The 20,554-nt window shown below is 35.8% G+C and overlaps 2 protein-coding genes across 4 annotated transcripts in view; one reads left to right on the top strand and one right to left on the bottom strand.

Moving 5' to 3' along the window:
• LOC128234293 (hemicentin-1-like) overlaps nucleotides 1–14,766 on the top strand; it is a 35,326-nt gene extending 20,560 nt beyond the window's left edge. Inside the window, exons 6-16 of one of the 3 annotated variants that reach the window (XM_052948470.1) lie at nucleotides 1,238–1,540; nucleotides 2,358–2,639; nucleotides 5,565–5,852; nucleotides 6,105–6,425; nucleotides 8,352–8,645; nucleotides 9,210–9,338; nucleotides 10,904–10,925; nucleotides 11,436–11,527; nucleotides 11,823–11,838; nucleotides 12,102–12,181; nucleotides 12,589–14,766. In XM_052948470.1, the coding sequence (XP_052804430.1) occupies nucleotides 1,238–1,540; nucleotides 2,358–2,639; nucleotides 5,565–5,852; nucleotides 6,105–6,425; nucleotides 8,352–8,645; nucleotides 9,210–9,338; nucleotides 10,904–10,925; nucleotides 11,436–11,527; nucleotides 11,823–11,838; nucleotides 12,102–12,181; nucleotides 12,589–12,644 (1,883 nt within the window). In that variant the 3' untranslated portion in view covers nucleotides 12,645–14,766. Of the gene's footprint in view, nucleotides 1–1,237; nucleotides 1,541–2,357; nucleotides 2,640–5,564; nucleotides 5,853–6,104; nucleotides 6,426–8,351; nucleotides 8,655–8,839; nucleotides 9,339–10,903; nucleotides 10,926–11,435; nucleotides 11,528–11,822; nucleotides 11,839–12,101; nucleotides 12,182–12,588 lie in introns of those variants that run through there. The other 2 variants (XM_052948460.1, XM_052948476.1) reach the window with 2 other exon arrangements.
• Nucleotides 14,767–15,883: 1,117 nt separating this feature from the next.
• Nucleotides 15,884–19,594, bottom strand: LOC128234315 (putative protein TPRXL). The gene is made up of 2 exons (XM_052948489.1): nucleotides 19,436–19,594; nucleotides 15,884–17,037 (listed from the first exon to the last, which is right to left on the bottom strand). Exons 1-2 carry the CDS (start codon nucleotides 19,565–19,567, stop codon nucleotides 16,117–16,119), a joined length of 1,053 nt encoding a protein of 350 aa, XP_052804449.1. The 5' UTR covers nucleotides 19,568–19,594; the 3' UTR covers nucleotides 15,884–16,116.
• Nucleotides 19,595–20,554: the final 960 nt, after the last annotated feature.

The raw sequence follows: 20,554 nt of genomic DNA, 5'->3' as shown, positions 1-20,554 counted from the left end.
CGGTCAATAGCAGATCAGACTAGCATTACTATATACAAACTGCGTTGAAAGGCAAAATATGAAACATATTCTTACAGTGAATAGTTTGTAAGTCCGGTGTTGCCGTTAACACAAAATAGTGCTTTTTATTGCTCCTGGATAATCATATTTGATAATGCCTTTTTTAATTTCAACTGATTTACAGTTGGCATGGTCCAGTGTAACAGAAAAAGCAGCCATTACTCGTCAATTAACCTTGAAAATAAATAATACCGTATCGGATGGCCTCAAAGATTATTAAACGCAATGAACAAGAGAGAACACAATACAGTACTTAAGTTAATAAATATACCGTACTTTCACGATATTAAACGCAATATAATGATTTATAACATATTACTGTTGTACGTTACCGTTGAAATAAAGAAGCTAGTGCATTGCGTAAATAAATGTCACTGCCAAGTGGAAAAACCTGACATCAAGACTGAAACTGTGTGACATTCTCATTACAGATAATTTTCATTTTAAAATCGACATTACTTGTCAGCACAGCCTTTTTTAATAAACATGCCACCTGGTAATTGACAAAATGCGACATCATAATATCAGAGTACCACTCACCCATTCCCATATCCTTTAAGTCCGTGGGATAATATGATTCAGTATGCATATTTGTTATTGACGCAAATATGATAATTCCTCTGGGTTTTTCTTTCGACGTATCAGTATTAGACAGTAACTGCGCATTGAAGCGTGTAGCATCATACAATATGACGTTCTGTGCATTAAATAAGCGTTGCCGTTGGCACCATATTCCGTGGTAGAACAAAAACGTGTTAACATTTTTCACAAATCTCAAAACAACAGATTTTTTAATGCCCTCTAGTACCCGTGTGCATTACCATTATGTATTTTGTCAATGATTATACAGGCTTTCGTCTAGCCTAAGTTCCGTAACAATATAATATGATGGAAACAATAATTACGTTGCATGTTTCTATCTTGAAAAAAATGATATGATTATATTTTCATTTTTATTTTGAGAGAATGTCACAATTGACACTCAAAATTATGGCTAATGATTTCAATAGTAGCTTTAATATTAGTATGTGGTAAATTCATTATTTATATCAATTCTATGCCATATTTGACAGTAACTTTGTTCAGTTATCTAATTAGTACATCAAAGGTTTTAAATAAGAATTGTATACAAAAGAAACCTTGCACATTAAAGCGATTTATTTGTGTTTTGGTGTAGACCCGCCAGCCAAACCTAGCCTTCACTTTCGGATTTGCCGTGGTGACGCAATTGAAGTGACGTCATCTGTAAAGGTTATGAAAGGTCATTCGGTAGAAATCACGTGTTCTACAAGCAGTAATCCTCCCTCCACCTACAGATGGTCCAGCCACCAGACAGAACAAAATAACGTTATGGCAATAGCTGAGGCAGACACTTCGCATCAAGGGTCGTATACGTGCTATGTGGAAAACACCATGATGCCGACGTTTGGGGATCCAGTTTCTATGTCGAACTCAAGGACGATCAATATAACTATTCTATGTATGTTTCTTTCATAGAACTCACAATTGTATTCGTTATGTTCCTTTATCTGTAAACATATATTTTAAAACTCATCTGAAAATGATATAATGTGTTTAAATTTTATCGCATGTGTTCATAGTAATATTACAGAGCAGCCTATGCAAGTAAATGGTATTATGCAACATTCTTTGCTGATTGTGAATATGTTAATGATATGACGCTTAAAACGCTTTATGACATTTTATGTTTAAATAATTGCCTACATATCATTGGAATATTGACAACCCGCCATTTACGGGAACTTTATATTGGAAATGTTTCCGGTCTTCGTATAGTCATAGTCCACTATTTTTTAAAATGACACTTGTGATTGAATGCATTCTGCATAATACTACTGCAGTATACCTATTTTACTTTATATTTTATAATAAAGTATTCCGAAATCGATATTTGATAACATTATATGAAATAAAGCGGTTTGTGTTTGGTCATAAATTAACAATTCTGGCCTTGAAATATTTAACTTAATTTAAGGATATGTCAACCTAAGATGATAATATTTTATTGTTTAGATAAGGCGTAACAAATCAGGTTTATTTCCTCTTTCCCGACCTACCCTTTTTACACCATATCCTAATGTTTTGAATACAAGTTGACATTTCCTTTCTGACCGTTTAAATTGTTTATCCTTTTAGGATACATTTGAAATTATACACAGACAGTAACAAAAGAAATAATGTTTTCCGGGACTACCTACCCTATATTTTTGTGACTGAAATCGGAAACAAATTATAATGTTTTAGGCCTTTATAACGCATACACATCTTTATTTCAGACCCTCCTTCGGTTTCCACAATAAACAACATAACGGTTTTGGAGGGTCTCAATGCATCAGCGCAATGTAAGTTCAAACCTGGATATCCGACGGAGACGCAGATCAAATGGACAAGATCAAGTGATGCACATGTCGTCAGTATGTCACAGACTCTCTTCATTTCTGCGATTAGTCGATCACAAGCCGGCTTGTACAGGTGTACAGCTTTAAACGTTATGGAGCCTACTGGATGTAACACGACAGTTGGGGCCGGGAACTCTGATGTATTCGTAGATGTACAGTGTAAGTTTATAGTCAAAATAGTATGCTTTAAGGTGGTAACTTATCAAGTCTTGGTGAAGTGTGTCCCTCTTTTTATAGGTTTAAGATCTACTGTGTCGTAATTGTAGCTTTCAGTTGGGTGTTATTCAAATATGACAAACTCTGCTGAAAAGGGACATGTTAAATAATACATGTTGAAAAACTACAGATAAAGCTCAGTAGCCAAAAGTTTAAACATAAACCCCGTTTAATGACACAGGGTAAACGCAAATGACATATAACACAAACACATTAAATCCATTTAAGAAACATGGAACAACAACACAAAACTCCACCCTGCTCCATTAAACGGGGTTTATGTTTAAACTTTTGGCTACTGGTCTTTATCTGTAGTTTTTCAACATGTATTATTGTTGATAGTGTTTTCTGTGCGTACGGTTTGATTGAGTTTTTAAAGTGTTTATATAAGCATTTAAATGTGGTTTGGAATTCCTGTATTACATATTATATATTAGGAAAATCTTCAATAAAATCATAGAGTTGATTAAATCTTTGTTTTTATGCTTTAATTCTCAAAAGTGAGCTTAACGCTTTGTAAAACCAATAACAGTGCCATTTCATTTGCTTAGCTCGCTACATAAATGCTGAGTTCTTGAAAACACCCAAAAGTGGTGTTATAAAAGTTCTATATTACAATTACAAAATTTACATATATTGCTACTTTTAGTTTATTTTTAAATAGAAAACTGTTTGTTGTAGTATTCGTGCTACCACTTTATATTGATAAAAAGCGTAAGGTAACGTCAATTGATGATTGAAAAATGATTTTATTTATGGTTTTTCATTCATTTATATAATTTCTTTGCAGAATTTGACTATTTTTTTCGATTGAAATCTTGGGAAGCCTTTATTTGAAACTTGTTAAATCAATGATTTATTAAGTTTAGTATTTTTGTTAGTTTTTTTCATGTAGCTCAACAACGAAATTTGTTTTGGTTGTAAATTGTTTTCATTTGTGTATTCTATGTCTGTTCAATATTGTTTGGATTACGAACTAACATTTGTTATCTTTATCAGAATGTTCAAGCCTATAATTATAAGTATTTCATTTGATTAAAGAAGTGATATGATTTTGATATAATTTCTTTCTCGCCAATAAAGATACCGTTAATTGTATTATTTTTGTTTAAGAAAAGTTATAATTTGATAAGCTTAGTGGACATATTTTAAAGACAGCTGAGGATCAAGGACAATCTTGTGTAACTCTTTTTTGTAAAGATTCGGAAAAGTCTCCGTTATATGATATAACGCTAGATATATTATTGTAAACTAGTTTTATCTATATGATTATTTTGACTTCACACATCCTTTTTTTTCGAAATATTTTATCATGAATTCGATTGGTACACTATCGAATGCCTTTTCGAAGTCTGCAAAGAATAACTTCCCCGGCAATATGTTTTCAAAATGATGTTTAATAATGGCAAATATCGTTCTAACATTTTTCCCAAAATTCATAAAACCTGTTTGTGAAGAACGTACGATGGTAAAACAGTTTTTAAACTGTTGCATTTTTGTCATGAACATTTAACCTACTTATTTGTCGCCAGAAGGCACTATATTTAAACACTTGCCAGGTGTTGGCATAAGAGTCACCACGCTTGGCGTATGTTCAATATATCCTTAAATACCAAGTTACGAACTATCTTAATTTAACTCGTATTGTTTTGCAAATTAGCACACAGCAAGATGAAATATAAAAGGTTTAAAATAAACAACTTCCATAATAATTGTTTTGAGTGGGTATTTTATATCGCTATATAAAAGCTTATGATGTTTGAATCATGGTAAAACATGTATACCTATTAACTGATGGTAATGAAGTTTATACCCCGTAAATGAACCTGGTTTATGTGTTATTGACTTGAAAAAGGTAACACTTACAAAAGTACACACATATTAAGCTGCATAACATCGTAAATAACAAATTACGAGGTATACTTATAATTTATCTAGTTACATGAAGAAAGAATGCAACCTGACCTCAAAACAATTTCCGAAATCAGTACTACTTATTTATGTCAATTTCAGTTTTTAAAGTTAATATTACTTTCTGTGGACTGGCATGTGACCATGCCTGGACCAGTCATAACACAGTCATGTATTGGTCATCTATGAATGCTAGATATCTGTATAGCCACGTCCCAATTGTCTTCAGAGTACTTGCCGTCAATCTTTTACTTTGTAAATACATGTGTATATGGAGTGGTGTGAAGTTTACTTCAATGACAATTTAAAAGGGTTGATAAAATTAGGTACACATAAAGTGTATCAGTGCACTTGTCTAGTCCCTATTCGCTTTAGAGTTATGAGGCCTTTAATCGTAAAGTTTACACTTCTTGCTTAAATGCTATATATACACAACAATGCATGAAATTTTGACAAAGGATGAACCAGAATTGTAATATGAACACGCAAATAAACTGAACAAGGGCGCACACAAACACACACACGTTCAACGCACGCACGCACGCGCGCGCATGTATTGATGGCAGGTATTGTAAATGGCAAATCGTTAATGTTAATTTGTAGTCATGCAATTACTGATGATGATTGAGATCATGTATTAAAAATTCCAGCAAAGTTTACAAACACTGTAAATTAACCACTTATGGATGAATAACTACAAATAAAAATATTCAAATTCAATAAAATTTCTAGAAATGACAAATACGTGGGAGTAAGCAACAGAATACAGTTTTGTAGCGTCAGTAACACCTTTCGACTTTCCTTTTTCGCTCCTCTTCTTTCCTCTCTCAATCACAGCTAAATTTGAGCCAAATTAGAAATTGATTTTTTTTTTCAAAATGCATTTTAATCTCAAGATACGAATTGAATATATGTGTTGTATTCCATAAACCTATTCATTATTCAAAACATTTTCAGACGGGGCGTCAATAACAGACTTTGAAATAACAAATTTTGAAGGTACGGATGTGATGGAAATAAATGAAAACTTTCGCGTTCCCTTTCATTGTGGTGTAGATAGTAACCCTGGGTCACAAATTGGGATACTAAAAGATGGTCTACATCAGAAACAAGTGAGTAATGCACAAGGTCTCAGTCACGTGATCGAGAGAAGTAAATGTGAAGATGACGGAATCTACACGTGTACGGGTCAAAACATCCACAACTCCGCCCCTGTTATGAGGACGTTAACAGTTTTTGTCAGATGTATGTTTGTATTTCACATTCAGTTTGATAAAATTATAAATGCACTTAAATACAGAATTACTAATATGTTTCCGGGTTCTGTTGACAATACGTTTTTAAAATGTTCGTTGACATGTTTCTCTTCAACAACTAATGCACAATTACAGTTTCACAGCAAAGAAAGATTAAGGAACCATTAGTGTTCTGTTTTATGATTGTGCTTCATGTGATTCATGCTACCTAGTTAACATAAAGTGTGTTGCTTATTTGTAGGTGCTCCGCGTCCTTCTACAGTTTCGCCACCAGATCGGAATGTGACCAGCGCTTTTGGCGTACCGGCCATTTTGACCTTTAACTTGGTAGCCTATCCGCGCCCTAACATAACAGACTTCCTATGGGAGAAAGAAAGCGCGTCGGGGAATGGGTGGACACTGATGCATAACACAAAGAACGTGGAAATAGTTGGCTCAATGGACAGGTTAAAAACAAGCATAATTTTCATCAGATTACAGAACGACGATTTGGGGTGTTATAGAGTAAATGTGAGCAATGATCTAGGACGTACGTCATACATATTCCATCTTCAAGCACAAGGTAATGTATATTATTGATCAACTGATAAATAATTGATATATAAACATAAGCCATTATGTCCGATCTCTTTTGGTTTGTGAAAGCCTAAAGATCCTTAAAATGCCGAAATCTAAACAATGTATATGGACTGATTAAAAAAATGTCCTCGGTACATATAGGTATGTTAAGTTCATTAATTTATCTCTTATGCTGTGATTTTTCATTTTATTAAATTTCAAAAATATCCATTGCAAAACAAAATGAAGATAAGTTCTGATTACAATTTCAATGTACGTCGTAATTACTAAACATAGATCATTATATGCAGACATACAGACATCCAATTTATCTTTATATATTATATACTACTCAAAATTTGATAAGGATCACTTGATGAGTTATTTGTAAACACTTAACCAAATAAGCATGCTTATTTAATTTCAAAGCATTAGTTTTATCCCTTCGTAGGCCTCTAGAATGTTCGATGATTTTGATTGTATTGCTACCAGTGCGTGCACGAGCGTCACGGAAAACTGCATACCCACGAAATAAGGCGTTTTGGCATATATGTAACAACTTAAACATGTGGTAATTTCTTGTTTTTCGCTTCGTGTATTCGATTTTTACTCGGACCATCTACCACACTGTGATCAAAATGCCAAACAGAAGACGTTTAACTCCTGATGAAATGCATGTTGGCATTGGAATGCTGGAGGCAGGGTTGTCTCAGAGGAATGTGGCAGAACACCTGAATGTGTCACAAAGTGTATTTTGCAGGCTGTGGAATCGTTATCAAACGAATGGAAATGCTCAACATCGACAAGGTGGTGGTCGTGCAAAGGCTACATCTGACGTTCAGGATCGTTACATTGCGGCAATTCACATCCCATTGACCCGATACCACATCCAGGAGCGTTTAGACTGGGCACGTCAACACGTTGGATGGACGTTAAACGAATGGACCACAGTGCTTTTTACAGACGAGTCTAAGTTTTGTATTGACTTCACAGATCGACATTCCGGTGTGTAGGGGACGTAATGAACGTTTTGCTCCAGTTTGTGTCGCCGAACATGACCGTTATGGCAAGGGCTCAGTCATGGTATGGGCCGGAATCAGCATGCACGGGAAAACAGTCTTACTCGTAATTGAAAACGGTACGTTGACGGCTGTTCGTTATTGTTACGAGATCCTGGACGTTTATCTTTGACCGTATGCAGGTGCAATCGGTCCTTATTTCATTTTCATGGATGATCATGCGCGCCCACACAGAGCAAACATCACAAACCAATTTCTGGAAAATGCTACCATCGAGAGAATTGACTGTCCAGCTCGTTCCCCCGACATGAACCCGATCGAGCATGCCTGGGACATGCTTCAAAAAGCTGTTTCTGCTCGTCCGGTCCAGCCAACAACGGTTCCTCAGCTCAGAACAGCGCTTCAGGAGGAATGGGCCAGACTCCCCCAGCAACAGCTCCGAAGGCTTATCAGCAACATGCGGAGGCGATGTCAAGCTGTTATTATACATCACACATGCTACTAACATTGGTTTAAGAAAAGTTCAAAGATATTCTGTTGACTTTCCAAATTTGTTGACCACCTGATAAACGCCTGCTTTGGCCCCTATCATGTTCAGGAGTCCGTTACGCTTGAACGGAATTGGTTTGGTACTGATATCTTATGACATTTCAAACCTTAAACAATGCCATTTGATAACATTTAGTGTTGATATTTCGTTTTTTTTAAATACGTATGCACTTTATATTAAAAAACATGATCCCAAATTTTGAGTAGTATATATATACCTGATATGTATGCTTTTTCTTCAAACAGCTTTGAGTTGATTACACCTTAATTACAGCGAATGGACCTTTAAGCTATCAGTTTATCCGGAACATGTTACTTGCATTGTAATTATTATTTGAAATGCATTAATCTACCTATTCTAGAGGTTCCAGACGCTCCACATAATTTACACGTTTACGATGATGTAACCAAGTCATCCGTGACCATTGCCTGGACCCCGGCGGTTGCCGGCGGAATTCGACATACATTCGTTGTGCAATACAGACAAGTATCAAGCTCCAAATGGATGGAAGACGTAGTCGCATATGATCGATACAATCACACTCTCAGATGCCTCACACCAGGCACTACGTATGAGCTGAAGGTGTATGCTGAAAACGACATTGGGCGATCTCGCGGATCAATCCCGATACAAGTGACTACGCTGACCGATCCAGGTACGTTCTGTAAATGGAGACATGACCACTGATTGGTTTTATTTAAGGATTGAATTCACAGAATGATATGCAATAAAATCAATAAAGTTGTAGTATTTCATCGTAACTTTTCAAGCCAGCCTTCTTGCGTTCATACAGAATAAAGAGGCAGCCAATATCTTTTTTTGTCCAAGATTCACTAGCATGTTTCATAGATTCGCCAGCGTTCCCATCCGTGCGCTCTTACAGCGTGAACACGAGAAAACATGCGAGCAATCCATAAATGGTAACTATATAGATATCAATCAAAATCATAAGATATTTATTATCACCTTTGCTTTTACTACAAATAAAACTGATAACTACATACAAATGCGTTAAGCATTATTACATGTAACATGAATTATCATAAAAAACATTTTTTTTCTGTAAATTCTATGCAAATATAGGGCACATTTTCACTTCTTAGTTATTCAATTCATATTTAAAATCCAATATGCTTAGCACAGAAGTTAATATGAAGATAGTATGTTTCAATGAGATTCACACATTTAATTTAAAAAAAAATACTTCGTTACGAATCAGGTCCAAGTGATGCTCCTGTTATTGGCGGTGCTGTTGGTGGAAGTATCGGAGCGGTGGTGGCCATAGTTGTGGCCGTTTTTATTCTTAGACGGAAGTACACAATGAATTGCACCATTGCAAGAAAAACGGGTACGCCATATAACTCCGTATGTAACATTAATAGTGCAAACCATATTGGTGAAACAAGAGTCGTCTTGCTATTGCTTTTAAAAAACTGCAAATATCTTCGAACATATTCATTAGCGGTATCAAATGTCTTATATCTGGAAACAAGATGCCCTCAAAAGCTACTCTTCAAAAAGCATTTTTGCTTAATTTGAGGTAGAGTATAAAATATTTCCTTTATTTGGACTGTATTTTTTTCTGAGAAGCTTCATATTGATACTGTTCCTTGATACAGTCTTCTCGTCAAACGGGCATGGCTTGGTGGTTAGGGTATGGGTTTTATAACAAGGGTTATGATTTTGTTTCGTCGTTGGTTCAAATCATTGTAGAGACAGTATGTTTGAAATGTTGGTGTTGAATGTTTTCACGATTTGTTCGCGAGTTTGCAATCGTATATGCTATTACATAGTGTGGAAATAATTCAATTGAAATAATTAAATCAGCGTATTGTCCTTTGGCCTGTAACGCCATAATCTGAAGATGATCGGAACATTGATAAAGGATAAAAATTCAGTTTTCTATGCTATGGCTTGAACCTACATAATTCCCGATGATTTAACAGAATACCGTAGACAACCGCTACACAATTTAAACTATCGATGGCAAAAGCTCGAAGAAGACTGGCCTTTTTAATTTAAAGATAAACTCATCGATTGCGAACATCATGATAACTTATAACGGCTTTACATATAATCGCGCATTACAAGTTTATCTTTAGAATTGAAAAAATTAATACACGGTAATGATTTATATCACGCCTCCAACATCAATGCCGCAACGCGATTTGTCCAGGACTGGTCACGCGGTGACCCCATATTTTCCCATATTGTGTCACCAAATTTATATCGTACCAAAATGGCGTCTACTTTCCGATTCCGATAAATAAATGAAACATTTAAACATGTACACAGGTTGTCGACGTGATGTATATGTTACGGGATTAGTAGGTGACCCGATATGGGATATACGGGGCACAGGAAACCATATTCTGCTCGAACCCGAATATCGTTTCCTTTGCCCCGTATATCCCATATCGGGTCACCTACTAACCCCGTAACTTATAATAGTATTACCTTCAAATATACGTAAATATGATGGCACCAGTATTTTTTCTCAAATGATGTAGAGTGCGTTCATTTCATCTGAGCTTTGTTCGGTAGTTTAAGTCGTCGCAAAATGAGCTGTTGGCGTAACAATTTTTAACATGAAACTACATGAAGCGAATTAATGCTGCAGAATCGGCATTTTAACCGTTGTAAGTTTAACAATAAATTCTATGTTATCTCAAACGTAATCATGTTGCTATATAGTTGTCAAGCATCTTTCGTGAATTAATTTGCACATTCTTCAAATATCTAATTTGGTATCAATGGTCACTTACTGGTATGATTGGGATTTATATTGCCAGTAATATTGATGGTGTATGGGCTGCACAATACGTTAGTTTTTATTTTATTTGTTGTTCTTGTACTTACTATTTTCACTGAGTCAATATGTGTCCTTTCCTTTCACCGCACTCTGTATTGCAGATGATCCTGCTGGAGAATCCGTGTAAGTGTTTACAGTGTGTTTACAATTCTATGAAGAAATGCTTGAAAACACGTCAACTAAGGCTGATTTGTTTGCTTAACCCTGGGGCCGTGTCTCAATGTAAAAGTTAGAACACGTCAGTCACAGACTTTTCTGCCAGATAATAATTTAAGTAAAAAAGTATACTTTTTCTTTTGCGGTTTGTCTTAATAGCAAATTATGATAACAAAGCATATTGGAAAGTAATATACCAATTGTTTTCAAAATCAAGAACATAGGCCTGTTTATTTTCCTAAGAAAGGTAATACATATAGTGCATTATTTTGATGCGCAAGGTATGCATGACTTATTTCGATAACAAAACTGATTTCAGGGAAAAGAAGCATGTGTTTCTTATCAAATTAGTTATGATAAACCACACAACTACACGGATGTGTTGAGAGCGGAAATGACTTTAGTTATGATAAACCACACAACTACACGGATGTGTTGAGAGCGGAAATGACAATAGCTTTTGTCTCAAATATTCAGATCCGGTAGAAACAATCCTGCAAACAAGGCGGCTCAGACGTACGAGGAAGTGTCCATGACGACTGCGGAAACATCGGTTTACGACGCTCTAAGTTAGTGTCATACGTTGACATCGTATACATGATATAGCTAATATACAAAATACACACGTTGGTGTTGTCATAACCATAAATGGGTTTAATGGCAGACCTAAAAGCTTTTTTTAAATTTATGTCAAATTGGATTCATCTCGTTTTAGATTGTTTACGTGTATATTATATATGTTTCTTTGCTATTCATATACAAATGTTGCTTGCAGTTATAAAACATATGTGAAATTGCCATAATAATATAAATCTTATATTATTTAAATTTTGTTTATAAGTTTGCTTCTGTATTTCTTTACAGAGGATTGGGAAAACAGGTATGTTAAACATATGCTTATTATAAACTTAAACCTTCCGGCATTACTATGTAAGCGTGTGTAATTTAAATGATGTTTTCACATTTATCTTTAAATTTTATTATGTATTTTCGACAATTAAAATTGATGAATTTACTACAAATAAATTATTTTTATAAGTTGGCAGAATGGCATGATGTCAGAATCAACATAATATAAGATGTAAATGTTTGGATTTGTTCGTTATAAAAGTAGTGGTACACCAAGTAAATGTTATTTTTCAGACCGAACAGTGCGCATGTGTATACGCCGTTGGATGCGTCCACTTTAAAGTCCAACTTAAACTACGAAAATATGAAGAACGGTATGATTGTTATACATCCACGTTGTTAGAGTGACCTGACATATGATGGTCCTGTACATGAATATTTTAGTGACAACTATGTACAATGTATTGTCATGTATGGGTCTCCCGCACAAGCCAGATAGACGTACGCGAAAATGCCCAATGCGTTGAGAAAGTTTTCGCGTAGTTTCTTTTTTTGGTAAAATCTCTCACGTATTTACGACATTGCGAGGGAGAAAACCATATAAAGCAAAAAAGCTAAAAGCTATATGTTTATAACATCAGTGTGTATTTGATAGGATTATTTTTATTTTTCAAAATTTAAAATATACAATGGCTTTGTTACGCTTGATTTCTTTTATAAATTAAAGGGCAGCAATTTGGCATATAATTGGTTTTGTTCTATCATTTTGATTTGTTTTCAGAGAATCCCGTTTACAACAACACGGCACTGAACAACCCAGTACAAATGATGCCTTAAGAGAAACAACCTCGGTCAATACATGACGAGTTGACGACCTTTTAGTAAAAATACCAGACCAATCCCGAGCCATTTCAAGCTCAAACGTTGTAAGAGGGTGCGAACACATAAATGATACAGTGTTTTTATGTTTGTATGTGAACTTCGTAATCTTCAGTTTTTATGCGGGTCTTATCTTGACCTTTCATAAGCAAGAAACATAAACAGATGGGAAAGTTTGCTTACGAAAGAATACAAATAATGAAATTGTTTGCATTTATTACATGATTAGAAAAAAGAGCATGCTTAAGAATATGATATGCGCATTCTCCTTATCATTATTACATGTGTAATCAATCATGCTACTGATTTGCTATTGCTTGTTATATTATTACCCATGTCCGATAGTTATTTTCATAATTTACAACTATTCTTTATTCATGTTATAACTATTATTAAACTTAGGTTGCGTCTGAAAATAACTTACAAATACAAAAATCAACTTACTCCAAGCATAAGAATATATGTATTAAATAATCACTTTTAGAATGACTGTTACAGTATTGTATGTGTACTGGAAAATGCAAGGAGTAATAGTATATTGAACCAATGCACACACACTGTGGTTTTAACGTCATACGGATGTTACGTTGTTCGCGACATAATTTACTTATATTCTAGACTACAGTTCAGCAGCGGACAAAAAAGCGGGCGATACGGGTAACAAAACCATGATTGTATTTCTGGAGACCGGCATTTCTCGCATAATTCATTGATCGATATTTCCCGATTATGACCAGTAAGACCGATTAAATTGCCTGAGCCAATTAGCAGTCATTATCAGCCAGTAGGCGGAGATTACCTCATAACTGGCAATGCTTGTTGTGTCCGCGTCTTCGTCGACAAAGTTTTGTTTTAATCTATAACTTTTAAACACTACTATTTATAGTCTTTAAACGTAATATGATTGGTGATGATCAGTTAATGACCGCTATTGGTTTTTGGGGTCAAACGCTCGAGGGTCAAAGTCAAGGTGACATTCAATAAATCAATTAGATTCAATAGAATAGTCGCTTTCGTTTCCGATCAATACCTGTTAACTGATGAACATTTGGTGTCGATTCACTGGTAACATAAGGTATACTATTCCAATCAATTTAATACAGAGATATTACCGGACATATACATTTTGCATACAGCTTTCTAAAGTGTATACTGCATATCGAAGCCTAAATTTGTTAGATAAATATATGCTGTGCTATTTCTTGAGTGAAGATACTTGCATATATACATGTATGTCAGAATAAGATTAAATTGCATAACATTATATTGTATTAATTACTAATGACTGACTATTGTACCTCTTCTAATTATTGTCAATTTACTGCCAAGACTAAAATGCAATAGGGATTTTAGACAGTATATCTATTTTATCTCTCCTATTACCTTGTATTGCCCATAGAGGCATTAACATAAATTGGATCGAAGTTGTAAACTTCAGATAAAGCTTGGAATGCAAATTGGTCATAGTCAGTATTTGACACTTTTGGAGTTAGAAGGTCAAAGATCAAGGTCGTGGTGACATTTGCTGGAAAATTATGATCACTTTTGTATCCGACTGTTTAAAAAGTTCATATTTGAATTATGACTATGCATCGGTATTAGCTATTTCATATCATGGCGGGAACTCATATAAGCCACGACACTTTGTTATGCATCGAAAATGCTCCAATGCATCTTCTGCTGTAGTGCCAATGAGTTGAAAAGGGACGTTACGGTGAGTTTGATCTCTTAATTTTCCTTTTTAGAGGGTTATAAATGAGTTATAACGGGAAATGTAGTTCCACATAGGATTGAACATCTGTGTTGCGTTTAATGTTAAACTTCCGAATAAAAATCAATACCTGATCGTCTATACCTTGCATAACTTGCTGGAGCTTAACGTGAACAACTTAAACATCTTTATATGTATATGTATTTTCTCCATGGTAACATGTGGCTCCATTGATTGCCCGCCGTGTATGTATGTTTTCCTTGAATTTAGCGCCGATATTCATGAACGTTTAGAGTCTAAAATATAACTGATTTTAGTTGTAACGATTTTATTAATATATCAAGGATATTAAACATGCTGAGACCCAGACTTACTGCTTTAGTGTATTCGGACCCGGAGGCCGTTCAAAATGCTCCTTGATACTGATTTTATCCCTGAAGTCCATACGTGCTATTACAGTGTTTTCATACAATGGGACCTTCATCGTGCTATCACTTCTTCAAATCGGTATCAATTCGGAATATGCATAGAGATGTACATACAGATTCCAAAATGGATGGTTAGACAAAGATATTTGAATTCGCAAGTTAAACTTTCAATAACAACTTTGATATTTCCAATGAATGATAATACAAAATACAGCTCGAAATGACTGAAATCTTTCGAAACTCCTCGAAAAACAACGAATGTATGCCGGTACATCAGTTAAAGTAGTTCGTAAGGTTTAAATCATAGTAGTAATGGTTTGTAGTGTTTTAACGTAATTTATATATATAAGTATGAATTGATTGTCCGTGAAGTGTATTATTGCATACATAATCAAGATTCCCACGAGCAAATTCATTAAATATAACTGCTAAAATGATATTCCTACGCGATCTACTTGCAGCGAAGCTAAATGTAAAGAATTCTGCCATTGTAAAGCGTGTACATACATCCGAGGTTGTTTTCGAGTGAAAATGGCCGAGGAGTTCCGAATGGACTGAACTCAAAAGCAGTAAACAGGTTGGATATGAATCCGTATGATCATGACATAAAGTGTCTGTAAGTGAACGTTTACAGCCTGTGGAGGACGATAGTTAACGTAAGAGAAGTGATTTCTATGTATTAACTACTGAGAAAAGTTTTTCCCTTGAAGAGAATCGTCACCTAAATGCCAAATGTTTAACTAGAATGCCACAAACCGTATGTATCTTCTCACAAGCGTAAAGGTCATCATGACCTTGAACATTGACCTACTGCTCCAAAGTGTTTAGCTGTCATTGACTGACTATAAGGAAAACTCATACAAAGTTTAAAGACTCTATTACAGGTCGTTTAAACTAAATCAGTCGTAAATAAAAGTTGTGATGCTGCGAAAGACGTCGACGACCACGACGGCGCCGGACAAAATACCACTTTGTCTACCATTGTTCACAGGGGACGCCATATATGGTGAACTGTCAAGACAATGCTTCCATAATATAAAAGATGAAAACACAATGCGTTCACATGAAAGGTGTTTATTAGCAAATGAGAGAAATAGCGAATTATAAGCACATTTGCACACTATTATATGTTTAAACCAACACCAAAAAATGTCGTGTACTACTAATTACAAGACCTTTACAGCAATTTTCATTCATTTTCCAAAAAAATGTCATCGCTACCGGCGCGTTTAAAGTATATTGAGGATTATCAATGCTTGTGTACAGTGAAATGGGGCTGTGCGAAACCAGATTAGCTGGAACCAGATTTGCTTGAATCACAATCGCTTGAATCATATTCGCTCCCTTCACCGCCTTCGCCCCCTTCACTTCCTTCGCCCCCTTCGCCATATTCACTTCCTTCGCCCCCTTCACCGCCTTCGCTCCCTTCACTGCCTTCGCCCCCTTCACTGCCTTCGCTCTCACTTGACGGGGTTGATGGAGTTGATGGGGTTGATGGCGTTGGCGGAGTTTTAGGTCGGCTAGGAGTTATAGGAGTAGAAGGTGTTGAGGGAGTACTTGGTGTCTTTGGCGGAGGCGGTGTATCCGGAGTACATGGGGTGGGTGGAGTTTTAGGTCTTGCTGGAGTAGGAGGCGTGTTTGGTGTTTTAGGTGTACTTGGTGTTTTTGGTGTATCCGGGGTTTTCGGTGTTTTCGGTGTTTTAGGAGTTGGCTTTGAAGTCTTTGAGCTGCTAGAACTGGATGATCCAGAGCTGTCCGAGGTATCCGAACTCGAACTTGAACATGAACTGGAATCCGAACTGGAATCCGAACTGGACTCCGAACTGGATTCGGAACTGGACTCCGAACTGGACTCCGAACTGGACTCCGAACTGGACTCCGAACTGGATTCCGAACTGGATTCCGAACTGGATTCCGAACTGGACTCCGAACTTGATTCCGAACTTGATTCCGAACTGGAACTTGAACTAGAATCATCTCCTCTTTTGTACACAATTGTTGGGATGATTGGAGAGACATTTATACTGCTGCTGCTGCTGCTGCTGCTACCCTCCGAGGAGCTTTCGCTGTCACTCTCAGAGCCACTCTCACTGCCGCCTTCTGAGGACGAGCTCTCACTAGAAGTTTCATCGCTGCACTCGGCTACTGGCTTACTTTTGATCGCCCTTAGCATCGCTGATGGGGTACACTCGTGCACCAGAACCGCCAGCACCTGTAATTATACAAAATTAATGGGTAGAATGAGTTATGATATTACCCCCCCCCCAAAAAAAAAAAAACACACAAAAAAAAACACACACACAAATAAACACGTAAAATCTAAATATGTGCTACTTTTGACCCGATAATTTAAATGGCAAGATATGATTCAAGGACTTGTTTTGCGATACGCATAACAAGTTGGCAAGTTAGCTCAGTTGGTAACGCACCTACATGCTCCCTTTAAACCGGCGGTCAGAGGTTTAAGGTCAACACCGATCAGGCCGAATTTCGTGCAAGCTTAATTCCAGATGTAAAATCATGAGCTGTAGAAATTGGTATATGGAGAGAATACAATTCATTAGAATTTCTCTAGAATGACATGACCTGTTGCATAAACATTCGTATTTTGACTGCTTATTTAACATTACCACTATAACAACATGGTGAACAGCTGGATGTTTTGAAATCCGTTTATAGGTTTGCGAAAGTGTTTGTAAATCGAAGGTATTCAAAGCTTTGCAGGTATGAAGATATGTGCCCATTTTTTTAAATAACTGAATATTTCAGGTTTGCCTGGCAAGCGAGGTTTGAGAGTTTTATATCATTAACATATGGCGTGATGTCACAGTTCTTTTTACTATGAAGCAACGTCAAAAGGTCAAAAGGTCAGGGTAACACTGAAACCATCACACATAATTGAGTTAATTTTCGAATATTTCATTTACTACTTTGCCCCGCTAAATTAATTCATTGAAATGCAATCAGTGATGAAATGTCCATCGTCCCATATATTACAAATACAATATTTTTGAGCGACCCTTAATTTACAAATCCCTTTAACGAACATATTGCCTGATAGGGAAAATGACGGATAAGACAAAAACTGTAAAACAAAATTTAGCAACATCAAGTGAGTGTCCCCGGCAGACGCCATGAACCACATGACCTCATTTTCCACCGTTTCTGGTTATAAACAAACAACTTGGAGGTGAATAAAGACAAAGGTAAGATTACTTTGAGTATTTTTCAGAGTATTTTTCTTTCTCTTTGTTCAACTTTTTGTCCTCATAATTCAAATAGTTGGAGTGAAATTCAATTGTTACTTTGAAAAAAAAGTATTTCTAAAAACTGGCATAACGATTTAAGTGACTCCTCAATGTGTCATCATTATAAACATTACAAAACATTATTAAATACAGAAAGGTACCTTATTCTGAAAATTCCATTAAAAATAGAAGATTGCTTTTGTTAGATTTCGCTGTTCAAACCATAAACTTAACATGAAACTTGGTAGATATATAAATACTCCACAAGATGAGAGACTTTGCCTATATAGTCTGAATCAAAAACTGACGGTTATTTTTGTGAATATCATGCATTCTTTCAATGTCCTAAATTCGATATTATTCGTTGACAATATCGTTTTAATTGGTATTAATCTGGTAATAGTTTAAACGACTTCTATTCTTTAATGTCCACTGAAAATGATAATACCATATTGAAGTTAACAACCTCAATATATACCATCTGTTAGACATGATAAATAAGTAAATCTTATGTTGCAACTACAATACTATGTTTTTAGTAGATTGTTTTTGTATTTTGGACCGGTGGCCTTTGTTAACTTGAATAAAAGGAATTGAATTGAATTGAATTCGATTTATTTTAATATGATATGCGAGTTTTATGATAAGATTTCCGGTATTATTCATAAACTTTTGTCTTAAAATGTCATATTTTACGCGCAAATGTTTTATCACTTAAACGATTTTTCCGATCTTAATAATCCAACTCAATCAATTGTAACCACGCCCCCATCCAGGTCCGGGGAACACCGGGGGTTTATACTTTCGATCCAGCCAAGCCCGGGTAAAATCCCCGCCCTGCGAGAACGAACTGCTTGTAAAATCCCCACCAAATGCCCCCACACCACAGTGACCCTAGGTAAGGCACATTCCCCGCTATATTTGGCGCGAGGACAAAACCACCTCATTCACCCGGCACTGCGGGGCTACCTAGAAGGTAAAACACGGCCCATTTCACCGGCTATCCTCGGTATATCCCCGGACCTGGGAGCCGTGGTTACAATTGACTGGTGTGTTACGTATAACCACGCTAATATAAAATACACCTTAAGAAACTATTTTTTTTCTTACAGGCTTCAAGACAGAAATATAAGTTTTGATCGAGAAAGAAATGAAATACTCAAAGTTTTCATATGTTTTTAAATGTCAATGACGTCATTTTCTAACGTCTAACGTAAGTATCGTATTGCATGTTAAAAATTTATCGCGAAATTTAATGTACGCTCTCACTTGCAGTTAAGGAGAGGAACAACATTCTGTTAAGGAGAGGAACAAAATCCTGTCAAAAGTAATACTTATATAAATGATAAAGACGTTTCTTACCAGTGGTGCCAGCCATAAATACGTCCGCATGATTTCAAAGTTAACACTGTAAAAAACGGCACGATGCAGACTGTTGGATTCCTCGAAACAATATGAAAACCGTTTCCTGAACACCGAACACCCACGGACCATATGTGAAAATTTTAAATTTTCAGACGTAGTTTTTCGTCATATTCCACAACCACGTAGGCGGCCCGGCCCGTTACATCATATCGATGTTGAACATATTGCAAACCAATTAGATTGGCTCGTAAAGGCGTAGCCTGTTACCTAACTATTACTGACAATTCAAATCCCGAAACACCTTTAAGGCAACATATTGCGATGATACGCAACTTTGGAATTCATAAGCTACGCTCATGACGGATTTCGAGGACTTAGTGCAAGGATGTTGTAACTGAATATAGAAATAGGTCGCGTTACAATAGTCTTGCACTAAGTTATCTCCATATACGCAGTTGGAAACAATGTATGAGCAATTGAATATATCCATGCTATCTGATGAAAGAAATATAATTTCTGTATAAAATATGTTTTATATCGATATCTAATTACACACATTGAAATAGTTTCTTTACAACATCGCTTAAGAAAAGTTGAATTAATTGTGTTATGATTAAGTTTTCCCTTTTCTTATAATCTTAAAGTAATCCTTATACACCTGTGCATTGGAAATTGTAACATACATCCCGAAAGACGCGTGCAATGAAATGATGGTAACTTCCAAGACTGGTTCAGACACCCATCGCAAAGACTCAAACTTGATGTCAAAACGCTTTACAACGAAACCGCATAGCATGATACACATTTGATAAAAAAGACCTAAGTTTTAGCAAGTATATAGTAGCTTTCCGACGAGTTGTTTTGTGATTTTAAGAGACAATTGTCTTGATCCTTCCACAGTTAATGAAATATCAGTTTCATATTTTCCCTTGTTTCGATAATAGAAACTACGTTTTTATCCAGCTGATGTCAATTTCAAAGTATGTTCCGATCACTTCCCTTGGCATAGGACTTTTAAAATAAAAATGTGTTCGATTTCCCTCCCCTTGCATAAAAGTAAATAGAAATATACGTAAAGATAAATCGCTTTTATAGTCAATGAACAAAAATCGAAAA

This window comes from Mya arenaria, chromosome 1 (genome assembly GCF_026914265.1).
Source record: "Mya arenaria isolate MELC-2E11 chromosome 1, ASM2691426v1".
NCBI classification, from domain to species: domain Eukaryota; kingdom Metazoa; phylum Mollusca; class Bivalvia; order Myida; family Myidae; genus Mya; species Mya arenaria.
Note: the sequence above shows the minus strand (reverse complement) of the source record. Positions and strands in the feature narration are given on the sequence as shown.